This window comes from Oratosquilla oratoria, chromosome 29 (genome assembly GCF_046742065.1).
Source record: "Oratosquilla oratoria isolate Oo_2021 chromosome 29, ASM4674206v1, whole genome shotgun sequence".
NCBI classification, from domain to species: Eukaryota; Metazoa; Arthropoda; class Malacostraca; order Stomatopoda; family Squillidae; genus Oratosquilla; species Oratosquilla oratoria.
Window position 1 is genome coordinate 9861320 of NC_134805.1, and position 19781 is coordinate 9881100.

General features: G+C 38.9%; 1 protein-coding gene across 4 annotated transcripts in view; it reads right to left on the reverse strand.

The window, feature by feature from the left end:
- Positions 1-348: 348 nt before the first annotated feature.
- LOC143040591 (uncharacterized) overlaps positions 349-19781 on the reverse strand; it is a 57245-nt gene continuing 37812 nt past the window's right edge. For 3 of the 4 annotated variants that reach the window (XM_076211685.1, XM_076211684.1, XM_076211686.1), the window contains 2 exons: positions 17936-18076; positions 349-12405 (listed from right to left, as the gene is read on the reverse strand). In XM_076211685.1, the coding sequence (XP_076067800.1) occupies positions 12295-12405; positions 17936-18076 (252 nt within the window). In that variant the 3' untranslated portion in view covers positions 349-12294. The remainder of the gene's footprint in view (positions 12406-17935; positions 18077-19781) is intronic. The other variant, XM_076211688.1, reaches the window with a different exon arrangement.

The following is a 19781-nucleotide window of genomic DNA, read 5'->3' on the forward strand; positions in this document are numbered from 1 at the left end:
TTTGACTGAAGATGGCACACATGGAGAGTTTATCAACATTCTTTTACGAGTGAAGATCAGTTTCCAGTTTTGAAAAGGAAGTGAAGCAACTAGAAAATATCAAGGGTGTGATATCTGTACTTTATGCCAAAGTAAGAGGACATACATACATACATATACCAAGGCTTTTTCCCCCTTCCAAGGGAGGTAGCCAAAAAGGGAAAGGCATAAAAACATTCCCACCCATTTCATCCCTAAATACACTCCACACCCCTCCCACCCTTCCTCTCATCTGAGCACCTCCTGGATGACGGGTCATCCCTGCACCCTGCCCACCGCCCAAAGTAAGAGGACAAATAAAACAAAAAATTAATTTGTTACTTTTATTCACTGAGAGTCAGTTTGGGTACAGGTGATTGCGAGCAATGCAGGTCAACTTTTAAATGCAATTTAGCGAGGATTTTTATTTCAATGGTACTAATTTCATCGATGACCCGCTTTGTACCATTTCTGTTAATGTTTACATAAAAATGAATCTTAAGTGGGACTTCTCTTTCCAAAGAATCCGAAGACAAGCTTTGGTATGCATTACCTATATAATCAGGACGGCATTTTCTTACAGTACACATTTTTATTAATATGCCTTCCTGAAGACAGTTTTATCATTGACTAAATCTTTCTGTTTATTGGAAATTATTGCACCATGGGCATGCCAGGTATCACAGGATAAAGAAAGAAAAAAATATATATATATATCACTATTGTCACTTATCTCCAACACTGCTAAGGAAATTAATGTCCCACTATTTCCACTCCATCTATATAGTTGTGAATAATCATCACTAGACCAATATAATACAGTTTCTTCCAATGAACTTGTTGCTTGACCAAGGAGCACTGAGACACTAACTATTATCACCACCTACTGGTTAATATTCTTGGCTTTTTTTCCCCCAGTATTATGAGGTTAAGTAAAATTAAAGCTTCAGAGTAAAAGATTTTGTCCAAAGTCAGTCTCTTCTTTCCCCTACTTGGTGATCCTGAAGTCTGGTACACATTTCAGGTCTACTGTAGGTTTGTCAGTTCTTACACAAGTTTGTCAAGTTCGCTTTTACAATAAATGGGTCACTTGCCTTAATGCCAAAACTGCCGTCTTATACATGAAATACCAAACATACTATCTTTACACTGTACAAAAACATTCTGATCCAAACATTCATCTTAAACTATATAAAACAAAGCACTGAACACTGACACAAATAAGGGCAATGTGAAAACCATGTTAAGTGTGAAAAATAAACAATTCCTACAGTGATTTGTTCACAGCATTCTTCCTATAGCAGCCTTGACTTTTCCTATGACAAAATCTACCATTACTTTTTACTGTCACTGATGCTGGCCTAAGATCAAACTCCCTGTGCACATCACAGCTTTCCTTTTACAATAATTAATTACTGTCAATGTCTGTCTGTTGATAAAAGAAAAATGTGCTCTTAAATTCATGCCAAAAGGTGTATGGCAGTTGGGTGGTCTTTAATGACCAATCTTGATAACGTCTACATGCGACCATTATCAACATCCAACTACCATCTTATTCTATTAATTGGTACAATAGGACCATAGAAAACTTATCTGCAAAGAATATGCTTCTAACATTTCTTTCAATATCAGGATAAGACCAAATGAAAGTTGTTTTTAGTACCTGGTGATCCCTATAACACTGAGGGGCAAGAATTACATGAATACAATATTGTAAATCAAGAACTTGTACAAGTGGACTGGGGTCTGTTGAATTCTATACTGTATGGTGGGGTGGGGCTATCAACGCTATGTCAAGCTGCCTGTAGGAGGATTCATGAAGTCTATACATCTGTTGAGTACAAGTCCAGTGGCTGTGAGTAAATACTACAATGACATTTTCAATATACATCAGCATAAGTAATTTACTTCTCAGGTAGTGCTGTAAAATTACAATCAATATAGGACAAATTTTAACGAACAAAGGAATTCATTTCATAGAAGTTCAACACTGCATTGTTCAACAAACCTGCTGAATTTCCGTTCAAGGTAAAATGATATTCCAGAAGACAAGTTCAATCTATACTGTTAAGACTACTTATAAAGCAGCCATATGCTTATTTCATCAAATACTTGATTTCTACGCACTTTTGCAATACAAATAGTATGGGTATTGCAATAATAAAATTGTTCGGAAGTTCTTGGACAGTGTAAGTCTTGGAAGAGAAACTTTAGAAGCCCCATTTTACTATGTCAAGTAATAATAGAACCATGCATTTCTATACCCAGAAGTACTGAATTTTATATGATAATGAACTGAAGTTTGTTCTATTTATGAGGCGGTAACCTTGAAAATATCACTATACCTAATATTTGAAACTGTAAATAGCAACCTTTAATAATGTGACTGCTTCTGAATTCACTTGAGGCATTTAATCAGCAAATCATGAAATGAATGTTGTAATGTGATTCATGTACAGAAGAGAACAATAATAATTTGCTTATTCAGACAACTTACAACCTTAGTGATGATCAAAACATGGTACGAAGCTGGCCTTTTGAAATTTGCGACAAATAAAGATCCTTTACAAAAGCAATTTCTTCTATTAGTAAACAAGTTGGGAAAAGAGAGAGAGAGAGAGAGAGAGAGAGAATTACAAATATATATATTAGGGGAGGAGGGAAGATGAAAAAATAAAACAACTTAAAACACTGCATCACCTCTTAACAATAATGTACATGAAAATACATGGGGAGGGACGAACAAAAATGAGAATCTTGGGTTATACATCACTACATACAGTCAAAAATATGGAAGAAGCAGACTATAGACTGGACCCTACAGCAAGGGTAAGCCACTAAAAAGTACTTAAAAGGTGCGGATGCAGCTGCAAGATGTCAGTCATCTTTCATTCTACATGTACTTGTTAAACACACTCCTCAATTTAATCAAATAATTATCCTCTTTTCTAAAGCAATCCTTGCATCTCCACCTACTGTACTAATCTAACTTCCCTTCAAAATTCCTATTTTCAAGTAATGCATATCTTTGGAAGAACATTTTCTCAAATTATGGCAATTTTATACTCAACAATTTTCTCACTGGCCTCACAAATCACCTTTGCCTTGTTTGTAACAATCTGTACAATGCACTTGCCTACACAATTAACCAACCTCCCAGATAGGTGTTCCACTGAATAAAATTGTGTACAAAAGACCTATGTATATATAGATTTCTATGCAAATTCAAACAGCATATTGAATCTTTTCTTATATAGTCAACAATGAAAACTACGATAAATTTGAAAAAAAAAAAAAAAAAAAAAAATACAAAGCCTTTGCTTTATTGTAAAATCTCTACCAAAATCTAATTTACATTTATTACACTCGTACAAAGACCAACAAAGGGTACCTGAAAGTGGTGGTCCTGTGGGGTGGACATGAGAGAGAATCATCCACCCCCTCTTCAAAACATGTCAATATCACCTTCAGGAGTTGCAGTCCAAAGGAACCAAGCTTCAGTTTCTGTGCCGGGTCCAACATCTCCGTCAAATCAGACTATATTTCCTCAACCTTTTTACATAAACAGAGGTGAAAACTGGCATCTACTCCCTTCCTTCTGCAAGCCAGTGACTTCTTCCCTCCAACTATCACAAGCCAGTGACAGAAACAGTCCCACACTAACACAACAGACAAACATCCCGTGTTTGTTCCCAGAGAATTCTAGTGTAGGTCCCAAAAACTGTTGCCAACCACTGAGCAGTTGCAACTTTCCATTTAGTGAACTTGGGTCAACTATTATTAATATACACTCATACAGAATGGAGTACAATGGTCAAAAGTGGTTATGGGAACTGGTTTCCAGAAAGGTTGGGGTGAAGTGAGGTGGGCTTTCAAATAATGTTTGTAATGACAAGACATGTGTTGGTAATGAAAGTTGAGTGTATCATAATGCATGAAAGTATATAATTTGCAGTAAATTAATGTGTAAGGTAGTTTACAGTAGTGCTGGTGTTGGGTAGCCCTCTTATGTATCTTGTGGACGTCAAATGGGTTACCAAAAGTATGCGAGGAGTATAGGAAAGGTTGAGAGAAAGGAGAATGCAACAACAACTCACTGTCTACCCATGCTAATTAGCCACAGCAAACACGTTGGTGCCATTACAATGTGCAAACTGTTTTCTATCCGTAACATTTTCACTAAAGAATCACGGAAGACCTTGGTGGTCACCACATGACTTTAATCCTCTTCAACCTACTGTAAGCTTAACCACAAGCTCCTTCAACTCCATGATGCAAAAATAACCAACTTTCTTCTTGTTGGTGCTAAACACCAAATGGAAAAACAAGTAGTTCAGATTGCAAATAGACTGAAATCTGTATCATACACTACTGCAAATAACAGCAAAGTGACCCAACATTCAGATTGCATATAGACTGAAATCTGTATCATACACTACTGCAAATAACAGCAAAGTGACCCAACGTATTCTGAGAACATAAACAACAGTGGCATTGATGTGAGCAGCTTACAGCTACCATAAGTAACTGTAACAAATTAAACTGAGTAAACTGTGAGCACACCAGGCTGGGAGGTAAAATAATGAGCAAGATCAGAAAAAGTTCCGAGTTTCTGAATGAGCCAATTCACCAAGTTTAAAGCATTTGGCTTCTGCACTTATACGAGCTAGACAGATCTGTTTATCCATGAAACAATTGGGGGGGATAAAAGAAAAAAAAGCTCAAAAACTCGTAGATTAAAGCTTTCATCATAAGAGCAGAGCTCTTATATAATTTTAAAATCTGTGGCTGAATGTGCTTCAGCATAAAGCCTAAAATATTTGGCATGAAGCTCACTTCAGCTTCAGCCTCTATTGGGCAGGATTGGTACAACAGGATCAACTTACCGTTTCTGGGAAACCCAGGGAGTATTCAATATCTGGCTGCTGGCACAGTAAACAAACTGGAGTGGTGCAAGTATGCAATGTCACTAAAAGTACCAACATTTTTACCTCTGCCATGTTCATTAAAATTCCTTACGAACTATTCCCCACAGAGCAAAAATTTTCCTATCCAAAGTGATTTCTAGTTTTGTGACAAAATTGAATGGTTTCATCTCTATTCTCCAATAGCAACACTTTATAAGGTGGCTGGTAAAATGTTTAATATGAAAATAAAATGCCAAGAACTTCATGCCAAATACTTGAACCACAATGTATCATTAGAATATTACTACTTGCAAACATCTATTTTCTCTTATGGTCGTATTATTACATACATACATATATCAAGGTTTTTTCCCTCATACAAGGGAGGTAGCCAAAAAGAAAAAGGCATAAAACCATTCCCACCCATTCCATCCCTAAATACACTCCATTCCCCTCCACCCTCCCTCTTATCTTAGCACCTCCTGGATGACGGGTCATCCCTGCACCTTGTCCACTGCCCTGGGTCAGAGGCAGTGTCGCAAGACACAGCACATCCACAGCAAGGCCGCTTCATTAAATCGGCGACCCCCCTCTCCGTCCCCCCATGCATAAAAGGAGAAGACGGGGAGAAATCCCTTCGGGCTGTGTCAAATTTTTCTCACACATACCTCCTCACTCCCCCTCCATTCCACCTCATGTATCACAGCATCATCCATATACAACCATTCTCCATTCACCCGTCTTCTGTCCTCTCCTGTCCTTCCTCATCCTAGGACGCCCCCTCATGTTCACTCCCTACACATCTGTCTTCCATACCTCTTTTACAGGTCTTTCTTCACTCATTCTTTCCATGTGTCCAAACCATCCTAATACTCTTTCATCAACTCTATCTCCCAACTCCCTTTCCACCCCTGTTCTCCTCCTCACCTCCTCATTTCTCACTCTATCCAGCCTAGTAACCCCTATCATACTTCTCAGACACCTCATCTCAAACACATTCAAACTCCTCTCTCTTCCTCTCTTATGTTCCATATTATTAATACAACATAAATGCATGTTCCATATTATTAATACAACATGCATGTTCCATATTATTAATACAACATAAATACAAACACACATGTACCCTCTCTTCACCCATCTCACATCCAATACACAATGTTGCCCCACCTATCTTGCCACCTGATGGGTAAGACAGACATCCTTGCCCTTGGCATATTGCTGGGTCAAAGGCAATGCAGCAAGACACAGTATTTCCAGATCAGGACCCAAAAGAGAGTTGGTTTAACCCCACTGCTTTATTATATGGCAATACCCAACCCCAACCTCTCCTTATGCAGCTAACAAGACCTTCCCTTTGGGCTGAGATGGGAGGAGTGTAAGCGAGTTTTACTTATTAACTAGGTGAATGATGCAAGAGGAATGCCAGTTAAGAAAGGAAGAGAGAGGTCAAAAGACCAGGGTGATTGATGATTGTAAATGGATGATGAAATGACATGGCTCATAAAGAAGTAGTTCTTGTGTGCTTTATAAATTATTTCAAGTGAATGAGTAGGGTAATTGTCATATAATGAATTGGGGGGGGGGGGCAAACCATCTCTGACAGTTGTGTTCTGCTGTGGAAGTGTTGCGTTTCTTTGCACACTCTTTGACCTGTGCTATGTGGTGGGTTAGACAAAGGCCCTTCATCCATGAGGTGCTAAGATGGGAAAAACAATAATTAATTAATGGGTATTATATAGATGTGGGATGGGTATAGGATGGGATAAAAGACCTGATGGTATGTATGTATGAACTGGGTGTTCTGCTATTTGCCCATCTCCCATATAAAGGGGAAATTACCTTTGATAAATTGGTGTAGAACTTATGCACCAATCCCCAATGAAACCAACCATCCTAGTGCATCCTCCATGACATTGCAATCCGTGAATGAGACACAGTTATCATCTGGTAGGACTTGGATAGGGTATGAAATTTCTTTCTCTAAGTTTTAAAATTATACATACTAATTCTTTTAGAAAATGGGCAATTTACAGGAAGTGCAATCAATTTAGGAATGAAATGGGTGGGAATAGTTTTATGCCTTTTTCTTTTTGGCTACCTCCCTTGTAAGGGGAAAAAAGCCTTGGTATATGTACATGTATGCAATCACCATGCTGCGTAAACAACATAATCATCTTAATATTTTCACAGCATTATCAAATATTTGTTCATTACCAAAAAACCCAATCTATTGACACATGTAGGCTAGTAAAACATATGTAGATGATATTCAGTAGCAAATATTTGGCATTCATTTTCAACACTTTCCTGGCAAAATTATGTACAACTTTACTCATAATTTCGAAAGAAAACTACCGTTACTAAGAACCCCGATACTGGAGAAACAACATTAAACACTATAATGGCCTGTGTGCTTCAACTCTGCCATCACTGTTTGTGTCATGCTGTTCAGCACAATAACAATAATTTTCTGTATATCTATACTTGCTGAATAAAATAATGATACGAGGTTTGGAGATATTCCTGCTTCACTTGTTCCACTTTTTCATAACACCTTCACCATTACCTCCTACACAATGATTATCCACTACATTACTACACTCAGAACTGTCATAAATCAATTACTTATAGCATTCCAGTAACATCTTAAAACTAGCACCACTCTGCAATCTTGCTTCCATGGTTTAAAATAGTGAAAGGAACAAAAAGATGAAGGCATGAAGTTTTGCTCTGTTGTGGCAAAAGGACTGCATTTTCGTGCCAGAGAAGGGGGTAAACTTTTCAACAGCAACAGCCAAAAGGGTAGTGAAATATATATCTATGATAAACTGAACATGCACAAACAACTTTCACATAAATGGTGCCAAAATGTCTACCTAATTCATATGAATATCTGATCACCAACCCACTGATCCCTTTATCATGTGCTCATTAAGTGCACATCCATATAAATTCACGAACTCCTTAATATAGCTGAAAAAATCCATCACATTTCCCGACCTAAAAAATGGATCAAAGGAATGACATACATCCAAGCCCTTTGTGGAGTTAAGGTCTCTTCATAAGTCAACGCTTCTGTATAAAGCTTTTAACTGTATATCAACACTGTAGTTTCAACACAGCCTACTTGACCAAGACTGATGTTATGGCTGGCTACTTCAACTTTTGTTGCCTTAACTAGGAAGCAAAGGCATGCAAACCAGCAATCTACACTATATCAGAATACTCTGGCAGTGAGCCTTTAAATTCCACATCAAATTTTACAGATTTTGATCTAGATTAGAACAAAATGAACTTGTTCAGCTGAAGTAATGCCGCTGTTCCAATTAGGGTCTTAAATGATCAAGATTCTCCTAAGACCAGTCACCTTCCTCAGCTGAATACAATCATTTGGTATTATCCAGAAGAAAAACCTATGAAGTACAATATGACATTTAAAAGGCTAAATCATTATTACTCGTTAGCATCTAGAACTTCATTAAATTCAGTTATTTTTGCCTCTAGTAGCTCTAGTCAATGTTCTCAAAAGCTTTTTTCCTTTCTTAATACTATTGCAATTAGACATTGATTTCAAAAAGTTTAAAATCTGATGTAGTTATTTTTCTGCACCTAATAGCTTTAGATTCACAAATTGTAATTCTACACTTTTCATCTGTCTAAATAAAATGAAAATAAAACACTGAAGCTCATGACACACGTACAAGTGCGTCACACTCTCATATATACATACACAACTTCAAACAGGACCTTAAATCATAACCGAGTATCCAACATGAAAATGGCTTTTTCTAGCTTTCTTATTTCTTAAATCCTTACCAGGGAGATACCAAGTTGGCATACACTAACCTAAAGAAACTGACACTAATTGCATACACATTTTTGTAAATGTAACTTGTATACAAGTTTTCTTGTGTGTTCGAAATGGGATGAAGTTACTGTATTACATGTAATCACTTCACAAGAGAAGCAAAAGAAGTAAATGTATGTACATATATATGTATGCACATGCAACTGCACACACAAGTATTTCCCGGAAAACTGCACCATACGAAATGAGATGAAAATAAAGTTTTCGTGGTAAGAAAGAACTAGTTCAACTGTGTGTGCAACATGCTCTCTCCCTCTCACTGTGACACACACACGAAGTGCCACTACAGAATGGCATCATATCATATACACACACACACCTGTGCATGACTCGACAGCACAGTGGTAGCATTCACAACTGCTGCTACAGTGGTCCAAGTGCAAATCCCGCCCAAGGCTGAAATAATTTCAGTATCACTGCACTGCAAGTCATTACTCCAACTGTCGTGGGCAGGCAGTTGGGTGTGTGTGTGTGTGTGCGTATAAGGTCACAGCATTACCCATAGATCAGTCATATATAAGCTCCGAGTTCTTTTCTGGGAGGGAAATAACTGTTGATCACGAGTCCAACACATGATTCCAGACCATAGTGAATCTCACACACAACTCCTTACTCAAGACAGTAGGGTGACAACTGGCAAATTTGGGAAGGGACCAAATTTGCAACCACCAAGTTTACAGGTTAAGGTGTGTGTATTTACCTAGTTGCTCACAGCAACCCATCTTTGTATCTCTCAGCATCTTTTCCTTCTCTTTTTCCTCATCACTCATTTCTTTCTTTATCCATACATTTTTATAATTTTTGCTTTTGCCAACTTTGCTATTTTAGATAGTACTTCTGCTATCATTTGAGATCTTAGTTTAATTTTTAGTGGTCTATTTTTTTCTTTAGAGTATAGTCCCATTCTATGCACTTCCTCTGTTTCTTTGTCTATTTCTTGCCCCTCTTGTATCTTTTTCAGAATTTTTTTTGCAATTTCTTTCTCCTCCTTTTCTCTTAGGTATCTACCTACATTATGTTTTTCTTTAATATCATAAACTACTATGCACTTTTTTATCCATTGTGTGTCTGACCCAATTCTCTTTCTCCTTAATTACTTTATTAACAGTTTCTTCTGCATTCTCTTCCACTTGTTACTGTACTATTTCTTTTAAAGTAATTTTATTTTTTGTTCCACTTTCCATTGATTTTTTACTTCCTGGAGATTTGTCTCTTTTATTGTTTCTCCCACTTTCATGGTCACTGCTTGCATTTGTTCTTTTCCTTCCCTTTTCAAAGCCTCATTTTTTTTCGTATCTTCATTTTCATTCTCACTTTTGACCATGTTTAATTCTTTTTTTTTTATCATTAAGCTCTCCGTTGGTTTCATCATTCTGATGTTTTATCTGGTTCATTTCTTTATACATTGCCCTGTATTCAGCTTTCAGATCTATAATTTAATTTATTATGTAATCTCCTGATTTGTTACGATATTTCTATACCTTGATTCTCTCTCCCATTCTAAACCTTTACCTAGTATTCCACTTTCTTTTACAAACTCTGAAAATGCAGTGTTATCTAAACTTTGATTCATTTTCGGCATTTCTATGATGCAATTCTTTTTTGGTACGACACCAAATGGCGATTCCGCTCTGCTTACATTCAATCTTCTCTTCGTTAGTTCACTATATATTTGTCTTTCTTCTCCATCAATTTCCATTTTGTGTACTGATCACTAAGTGAAATTACTCTATTTTATCATTTTGGTCACTTGATAAACATAGCTCCCTATTGCATAAACAAAGCTAGGGGTTTCCTCAAAACTTATCGAAAGAGTGTGTGATTCACCATGGTCTTGGATCACGTGTTGGACTCATGATCAACAGCTATTTCCTTCCTGGAAGAGAGCTCAGAGCTCATATATGACTGATCTATGGGTAATGCTGTGACCTTGCACATGCACACACACCCAACTCCCCGCCCACGAGAGTTGGTGTAATGACTTGCAGAGCAGCGATACTGAAATTATTTCGGCCCTGGGCAGGATTAGAACCCAGACCGCCGTAGTGGTGGCTGCAGATGCTACCACTGCGCCATGCAAGTCATGTAGTGTATGTGCGTGTGTGCATGTGTATGATGTACGTTTGTGTGTGTAATATATGTAAAATGTGCATGTAATGTGTGCTAAGTGTGCATAGTGTATTTATCTAATTACATATTTGTATTACACAGGAAAACAGAAACACTTGCAGAGTCCTAGCTCTTGCTTTCCAATTTATCATACCTAGCTTCAAAAGTGTGCATATTGTGTGTGTGTGTGCACATACGTGTGTGTGTGTATTCATGTGTATCTTTTTGTTCATGTATGCATGTGTATGAAGATATGTATAGGTGTATAAAGCAATAAAACTTGCCTGTAGTACACGTTAGTATAAAGTGTGTATATATGCCTGTAATAGCCCCTTTGAAATTACAAGTTTGAGAATCATTGGCTATCCAAACTGTGTGTTTACATAAATTCTTCCTCATCCCTAAGTACATATGGATCTGGGTTATAAGCCATGCTGTAACCACTACCAAAGTCTGAAAAAAACTCTTATATAGGAAGAAAAATAATATCAAGGATAGCTAATCCCCTTTCAACATTTGCTATCAAAGCTAACTTACAATTAGTTTCTTGTTACCATGCTACTATGATCTTATGTGAGGTTAATGCAGCACTGGATTGAATATCAATCACAGTCCTGATTCATTTCAGCAGTATATGCTGTTGTGAAACATTACAATAGACTGTGTACACTGGTCTGCATATCATGAGAGAAAATAATGGTCTCTAAGCATTGGTACAACCATTTACATTAGTGGCAAAATTCTTGGTGATACTGTGCATAATCCTAAATTAAATGTTATCACACATTGTACACTGATTAAATATTACTATATTATTTCTAGTAAGTTAAGAAAAAAAGGAAAAACACAAAACCTATCACATTTTCATAGGGCATAGCAGTAATTCATATTCACTTATTTGGGATTTACTTTCTCCTATTAGTTGTATGGTATTTCTTGTAAGGAACATGGTATTCCAAATATGATTAACGTTTATATCAATACCAGTAATCCATACAAGAGTCGTACATATCCTTTTACAATAAGTACTTTTAAACCTAGAAGACATTTCTCCTACCTTCAGCAGGTACTGTATACACCTACTACAGATATGCATCATATCTACAGTAGATACCCTCATACCCACTGCATATATGTCACATCTCCATCATGCCAATTGAAAGATGGCATATCTCCAGTAGGCATTTTTACAACATATATAAATCCATCATATTAACAGCAAGTATCATCTAAACCAGCTGTAAGTAGATCATACCACAAGCATGCACTTCATAATTATAAAAAAAAGTTGTTCTTTCCTCTTCCTACATCAGGTAACCTTTGAGAATTCTTTCAGACTATAATGGGACTTGAATTTCAGCTCCTCATTTCTGCAGTTGAACCATGTGTTCATTCTTCAACCTCACCCATGCGACAACGGACAGCCACCTCCACCACCTCTAGGCTAGAGTAGTCTAGTTCCTTGATCAGACACAAAATGGCTGACAAAACATTTGCATTCTGAAAATATAATGAACAGAAGAACTATAATCAAAAGGTAATGCATATTTGGCACATAAATAGAAACTGAAAATAAAAATAAAAATTAATTTGATAAACAAAGTACAACTACCTTGGTAACATTCATAAAGCAACTACCTCTACAGTGGACTCATGATTTTACAAGAACCATGCTAGAGGATGATGAAGGGAAAGGGAAAGGAATGGATTGTTCCTGACATTTAATGCCCTTGGCGAGATGTGTCTCATTGCAATGCCTTTATTCCGTTGAGTGTTACAATGGGAGGGAGGGGTAGTGAATGGGTTTCGAGTGGGTGTGGAGTGGGTGCATGTTTTGACTCGGCTACCACCCTCATAAGAGGGAAGAGGATTTTTGGTGTGCATGTACTATGATGATACACATACATATTCCAATGCCCTTTCCTCTTACAAGGGTCAAGTCAAAACATATACCCACCTTTCACCCATCCCACACCAATCCTCATGGGTGAAGGGTCATCCTTCTCCCTCACCCACTGCTTGGATCAGAAGGCAATGCAGCAAGACACAGCACAGCCACAGTAGGGCCCAGCAGCCACAGCTGGTCCACCTCCATCTCTTCATTACACAGCAACCCTCCCCACCTCATCCACTCAAGAATTTACCAATCAGACAAGAAAGATTCCATTTCAACCACATCTTCCTCGTCCATTTACAACCACTCTCCACTCATACCTATCTCTTGTCCTCTCCCTTCCCTACTCAACAGGCATTCTTCTTGCACCCAATGCCTCTTTAACCTAATCCATCTACCTCATTCTCTGTCTTTTTAAGTTTACTTCATCTACCTTCCACACTATTCTGATACTCCGCACTTACACTTTCCAGTTGCTCTAATCATTCCAGTATTCTTTGATGAACCCTACCTGCTGCTCTCTTTCCACCCCTGCTCTCTGCCTCATCTCCACATTTGTGACTTCCCTATAACTCCTATCATATGTCTTGAACATTTCATCTCAAACACATTTATGCTTCTCCTTTCTACCTTCTTCAAATTCCAAACTTCTGCAACATACAGTGCCATGGACACAACCACACTTTTTTTTTCTGTAGTCACCCCCAAATACCTATTTCTCACGACACTTCTCATTACCCCAGATATGTACTTGCTTCCCTTATGCTATAATTCACCCCAACTCCTAAATGTGATCCTAAATGCTCAAAGATCTCCACTTCTTCCCAACCTCCCACCTTTTAGGTTACCTCCAACCCAATGCCATCCTCTCCCTTTATGAATCTCATCACCATATTTTTGTCCACAATCACTTTCACCCTTCTCTCAAACTCTGTCTCTCACCTTTTAAAAGTTACCTTCAACTCACTACCATCTCCCTTTATATATCTCATCACCATATTTCTACCCACAATTACTTTCACCCTTCTCCTCTCACATACTCCCTCAAACTCTACCACCAACTTTTCCAATCTCTCCTCCAACCCAGCTACAAAAGCAGTGTCATCTGCAAACAACAACTGGCTCACTCCCACTTCCTTCCACTCTCATCTATAGTTCCAAACCCCTGCCTAACACTCTTGCATTTTCCTTCCATGCCACCCTATCTATATACACATTGAACAATCATGGTAACATTACACAACCCTTGTACAGCTCCAACTTCACTTCCAACCGTTCGCTCCCTTCATCCTCAACCCACAAGCTCTAGTACCCATGTAAAAACTTTTGACTGCCCGAGCAGACTTCTGCCTATCCCATAAATCTGTAACACGCCCCATATATAGGTCTCTGTCATGCATCCCTTGAGGAATAAAGAGAATAATATACATCTTTTGCCAAAAAACTTTTCACATATTGGTCTCACTGAATGGAGGGAAGAGGGAGAGAGAAGAAGAAAAATTCTATTCATCATTTCCTAAACCTACACTGCTCTTCCTAAATTACTCCCTCTGACCCTCTCCTAATTCAGAGAAAGAACATAAGACACAAGTCAGGCTGGACAAGAATGCCTCCCCCAACTTTCTTCAACAAAGACATGAAAGGAACAATAAAGAAATTGAAAACCTTCCATGCCAAAGGCCTAGAGGAGATCTCAAACATCCATATAAAACTTCTTGATCCAAATGCAACGAGGGTCTAAGCTTTCATCCACTCCTGGATTCCAACAATCTGAACAAGAACCCTTACAGTGCCCAAATAAATCCCTTGAGGACCCATAAACTACAGACTTGTCTTACTGCTGTCCACTATGTCCAAGCAAAGGGAATTAAAACTGATCTACCCTACTCCCTAAACCAGGATGGGTTCAAAAAGGAATGCTCCTACAGTATATTGCCCACAAACACCAAATAAGTGCTGAGGAGATTAAGAAAGAAAGCACTGCCAGAGAGTGGTTGTGGTAGCAATGGACATATGCAAGGCATTTGATGAACTTCCTAGAAACATGTTATCAGGAAGAACCAGAGACAAATATCCATGGCAATGACAGGAAATGACTGGCAAGCTTCTTGCTTGGAAATTGGTGCAGAGCAGACAAGAGGGCCAATTTTCTGGTGGAGTTAAGATGGAAGGGACTATGAATGTTTTTTTGTTTTGTTTTGTTTTTAAGGTGTAGGACAGCTCTGAATCAGTTGTCACCTTTGTAATGGAGGAAAGGGTTTTTGGAATGCATGTATATGTGTATGTATGTACCTATATATCAAAAGTCTTCCATCCCTCTATAAGGGAGATAGCCAGCCCCAACCATTCCACACCCATTTGTTTCCCTTTTATCTTAACTCTTTAAGGATGAAGGACCATCCATACTCCCCACACACTGCCTCAGTCAGAAGCAATGGAACAATACAGTATATCCATATACAGAAGCCGCGAAAAGTTTGGGCGCAAAATTATAGGCGCCCCAACTTTCCCCTAAACTCAAAACATGCAAAAATACAACTTTCCACCCAAACTTTTCGCTATTTTTCAATGCTAGCATTTGTACCCATATTTAGCCGAGACAATACACACTATTTGGCAACTCTGTTTAGGCGCACTCGATGTCACATGGAGTCACTTTCTAAACATCTCTCACGGAGAGTAGTCTTTTTTTTGCGGTGGTCTCTGTTTTTGTGCCTTGATATCTCCGTAATGGGAAGTGGTAAAGAGCTGGAAAGAGACACAGTTGTTACAATCATAACCCTCTATAAGGAGGGTTATAAGTGTAAAGATATTGCTACTCGTGTGGGAATTGGAGTGCATCAAGTGCAAAAGTGGACCAAGAAATTTCGAGACGAAGGAAGTGACATCATTCGTACTCCAAAGCATCGCTCTGGTCAGCCAAGGAAGATATCAAATCGTACTTCTACGGTTCTAACTGCCTCCTACGGTTATTAGGAGGCAGTTAGAACCGTAGAAGTACGATTTGATATCTTCCTTGGCCGACCAGAGCGATGCTTTGGAGTACGAATGTCACTTCCTTCGTCTCGAAATTTCTTGGTCCACTTTTGCACTTGATGCACTCCAATTCCCACACGAGTAGCAATATCTTTACACTTATAACCCTCCTTATAGAGGGTTATGATTGTAACAACTGTGTCTCTTTCCAGCTCTTTACCACTTCCCATTACGGAGATATCAAGGCACAAAAAAAGAGACCACCGCAAAAAAAAGACTACTCTCCGTGAGAGATGTTTAGAAAGTGACTCCATGTGACATCGAGTGCGCCTAAACAGAGTTGCCAAATAGTGTGTATTGTCTCGGCTAAATACGGGTACAAACGCTAGCATTGAAAAATAGCGAAAAGTTTGGGTGGAAAGTTGTATTTTTCGCATGTTTTGAGTTTAGGGGAAAGTTGGGGCGCCTATAATTTTGCGCCCAAACTTTTCGCAGCCACTGTAAGGGACAAGCTGAAGCTGGTTTACCCCTACTGATTCACTGACATGGAGAACCTCCCTATCCCCTCATGAGTACATAGAGAAGACAGAGGAACCACTCATACTTAGGTTCTCCCTGCTCTCTTCCCTGCTCCACAGGCATTACTCTTAACTGAGGCCCATTTCACCTCATTCTTCTCCTGAAGTTCACTGTACCTCTGCTTTCCGCTCTTTTTGTTAGTTTTTCTTCACTCATTCTTTCTGTAAGCCCAAACCATCCCAGGAATCTTTCATCAACCCTATCTGTCATGTCCCTTTCCACTCCCACTCTCATCACTTCCTCATTTCTCACTCTATCCATCCTTGTAACCCTCAACATACTGTTCAAGCAGTTGATATCAAATAAATCTAAATTTATCCTTTCTGCCTCCCTTACATTCCAAGTCTCTGACCAATTAAGTATTCCAAGTCTCTGACCAATTAAGTGTTATAGGTACAATCATCCCTTCATATAGTCTTTTATGCATCCATCCCTTGATACTTCTAATATTTATATGTATGAATGTGTGTGTGTGTGTGTGTGTGTGTGTGTGTGTGTGTGTGTGTGTATTCATCTTGGTCTTTGGATCACGTGTTGGACTTGTGATCGACAGCTATTTCCCTCCCGGAAGAGAGCTCAGAGCTCGTATGTCCGATCTATGGGTAATGCTATGACCTTTCACACACACACACCCCCAACTCCCCGCCCACGAGAGTCAGAGTAACGACCCGAAGCACAGCGATACCGAAATAATTTCGGCCCTGGGCAGGATTCGAACCAGGTACTGCGAGCACCATCGTACTTCCCAGTCCAGCTCTCTACCAACCACACCACTGAGTCGTGTGTGTGTGTGTGTGTGTATTACACACGCACACATTCAGCCTTGAGGGACCTCTGGTTGGTACTGAGGTAGTTACCACTATCTAAATAGTTCAGAGTACACAGCTTTAAATCAAGCCTTCCTGTCTCCAAGCACAATACTGGTTAGATAAAAGAAATTTGTGTAAGTCAATAAACCAGCAAATTAAGAATTAAAAGAAGGTGAAAGACAACTTATAAAGCATTATATAAATTGGCAGATTAGATGCATCCTAAAAATATTTCCATTCATAAACATTCGTAGCTCTTATCTTATCAAATAGAAAAATAATATGTAAAGATTTTTCTTTAAAAAATTATGGTGTTCTGCAGTAAGACAAGGCTATTAGTTTTACAATGAAACCATACCATATATACATAAAGTTACTCTAATAATTCTAAATGAAACACAGGAAATTATGTATCATGCTGATAAGCACAGATTTTTGATAGGATTAAGGAGAAAGGACTAGGGGTTTTGAAAATGGGATAAAAAAAAAATTATGAGGGTTATCACTTTTCTGCACTGTGGCTGGAGATTAAAGAAAATACAGACATGCAAACCATGATATGAAAAGCAAAAACAGGACTGCTTCTTGAAAATGAAACACAGAAGTGACCATAATGACTAAACGTCTCATGGGTTCTTTTGTATGACATAGTATGAGCACTGATTGAAACATTAAATTTTGACATCTGATTAAGATCTAATCTACGATGCTCAAACTTTCAAATCTCTAACACAGTCCCAAACTATGACAAAGCATACAATCATTTAATTACCCTAGTTTTGGGTCTGACAGGGTAGGGCTTGGTTGGTGATGGTCTCTCCACTGCTGCATAGTGTGCAGCAGATTCCATTTGTTGTTCAACACGGCGATATGTGCTATTGTAATGCTGCTGCACTAGCCCGACCATATCCGACTGCAGCACCAGAAAAATTAGTCAGCAAATATAGCTTTTTTTCATCACATTAGCGTGAACATTGTTCATATCATGATTACATAGTAAAAATAATACTTTTTATTAGTGCAAAAGTTTAGTATCCACGAGGCAATCAAGCCTCAAATTTAAGATAAGGGGGCGGGAAAAAGTATATAAAGAAGGGACAAAATAACTACCGGTTCATTATGCACTCCACTATTTACTGGGTCAGTGAACCTAAACACATATTCAAGAAAGGTTTCTGTGCATGATCAGTTTCCGTGTACTGATCCTTCATTTTTACACTTATGAACACAGTGTGAAGTGGCTAGGGACTCACTCACACACATCCTTTCCATTCCTTCCTGCTCAAGCCACATGAAAACTACAACACATTCTCCCCTAGCATAAACATATACCAGACTTTTTCCCCATTACAAGGGAGGTAGAAAAAAGCATAAAATCCACCCACCCATTCCATCCCCACATACTCCACTCCTATTCACCCCCTTCCCTCCCTCTTATCTTGTCTCCTCCTGAATGATGGGTCATCCCTGCATCTCGCCCACTGCCCTGGGTCTCAAGCAGTGTCGCAAAACACAGCACATCCACAGTAAGGCCGCTTCATTAAATCAGTGCCCCCCTCCCCCCTCCATCCCCTCAGGCAGAAATGGAGAAGACAGGGAAAAATCCTTTCTGGCTGTGTCAAATTATTTTTTCCACGTACTCCCTCACCTCCCATCCCCCACCCACTCCCTTTCCCTAGCAATATTGTTAATTCTTGGTTTAACCCCCTTTTCTAATTTCACGAGAACTTTTGCATGGAAGCGTACACCCATTAACTAATTAACCATGATGAATTGGTTAAATATGTACTCTAAGAATGTAGGAACAGGCTAGAAACTATTGGAAATTTGGCAGTCAAGTGAATATTACATACACAACAAAAGGCTTCCCCCCTTATAAGGAGCCAAGTCTAAACATACACTCATCCTACATCTGACCAAAACCCATTTCTTTATTCTCCCATCATACCATCTCATAAATGGAGGGATATCCTCATTCTCCCACCCATACAGCTGAGTCTATGTCATTGTAACATGACACAGCACCTCCACAGCCCAACACCTAGAGCTGCTTTACTCCCATTGCTTAATTATAAGGATTCAAGTCAAGAAATACAACTTTCCATACAGATGCATCAACTCCTACAATAGCTCAAAAGCTAATATTCTGTCTGTCTTTATACCAATGAGCTTCTTTCCCTAATATGGAAGGTAGCCAGACACGGCTTATCCATCCACTTCTTTCAGTCACTTGTTTCTTTTTCATCTTAGCTTCTTTTGTCTTGCTACATTGCTCCTGACCCAGGGCAGTGGGTGAGATGCAGGGATGACCCATCATCCAGGAGGAGCCAAGATAAGAGGGACAAAGGGTAGAGGGTGGATGAGAGTGGAGTATGTGGGGATGGAATGGGTGGGAGTGGAATTTATGCCTTTGTTTTTTGGCTACCTCCCTTGTAAGGGGGAAAAAGATGTTGGTATATGTATATATGTATGCATCTTAATTTCTTTTGGATGAAGGGTTTTCCCCATTATCTGCCCGAGTTAGAAGCAATGCCCAAACGTGAGAAGGTTGATGGGTTTCGGAAACGGGCACCTCCACTGTCCATCTTGCAAGACCTTCACAAGCAAGCAACCATCAA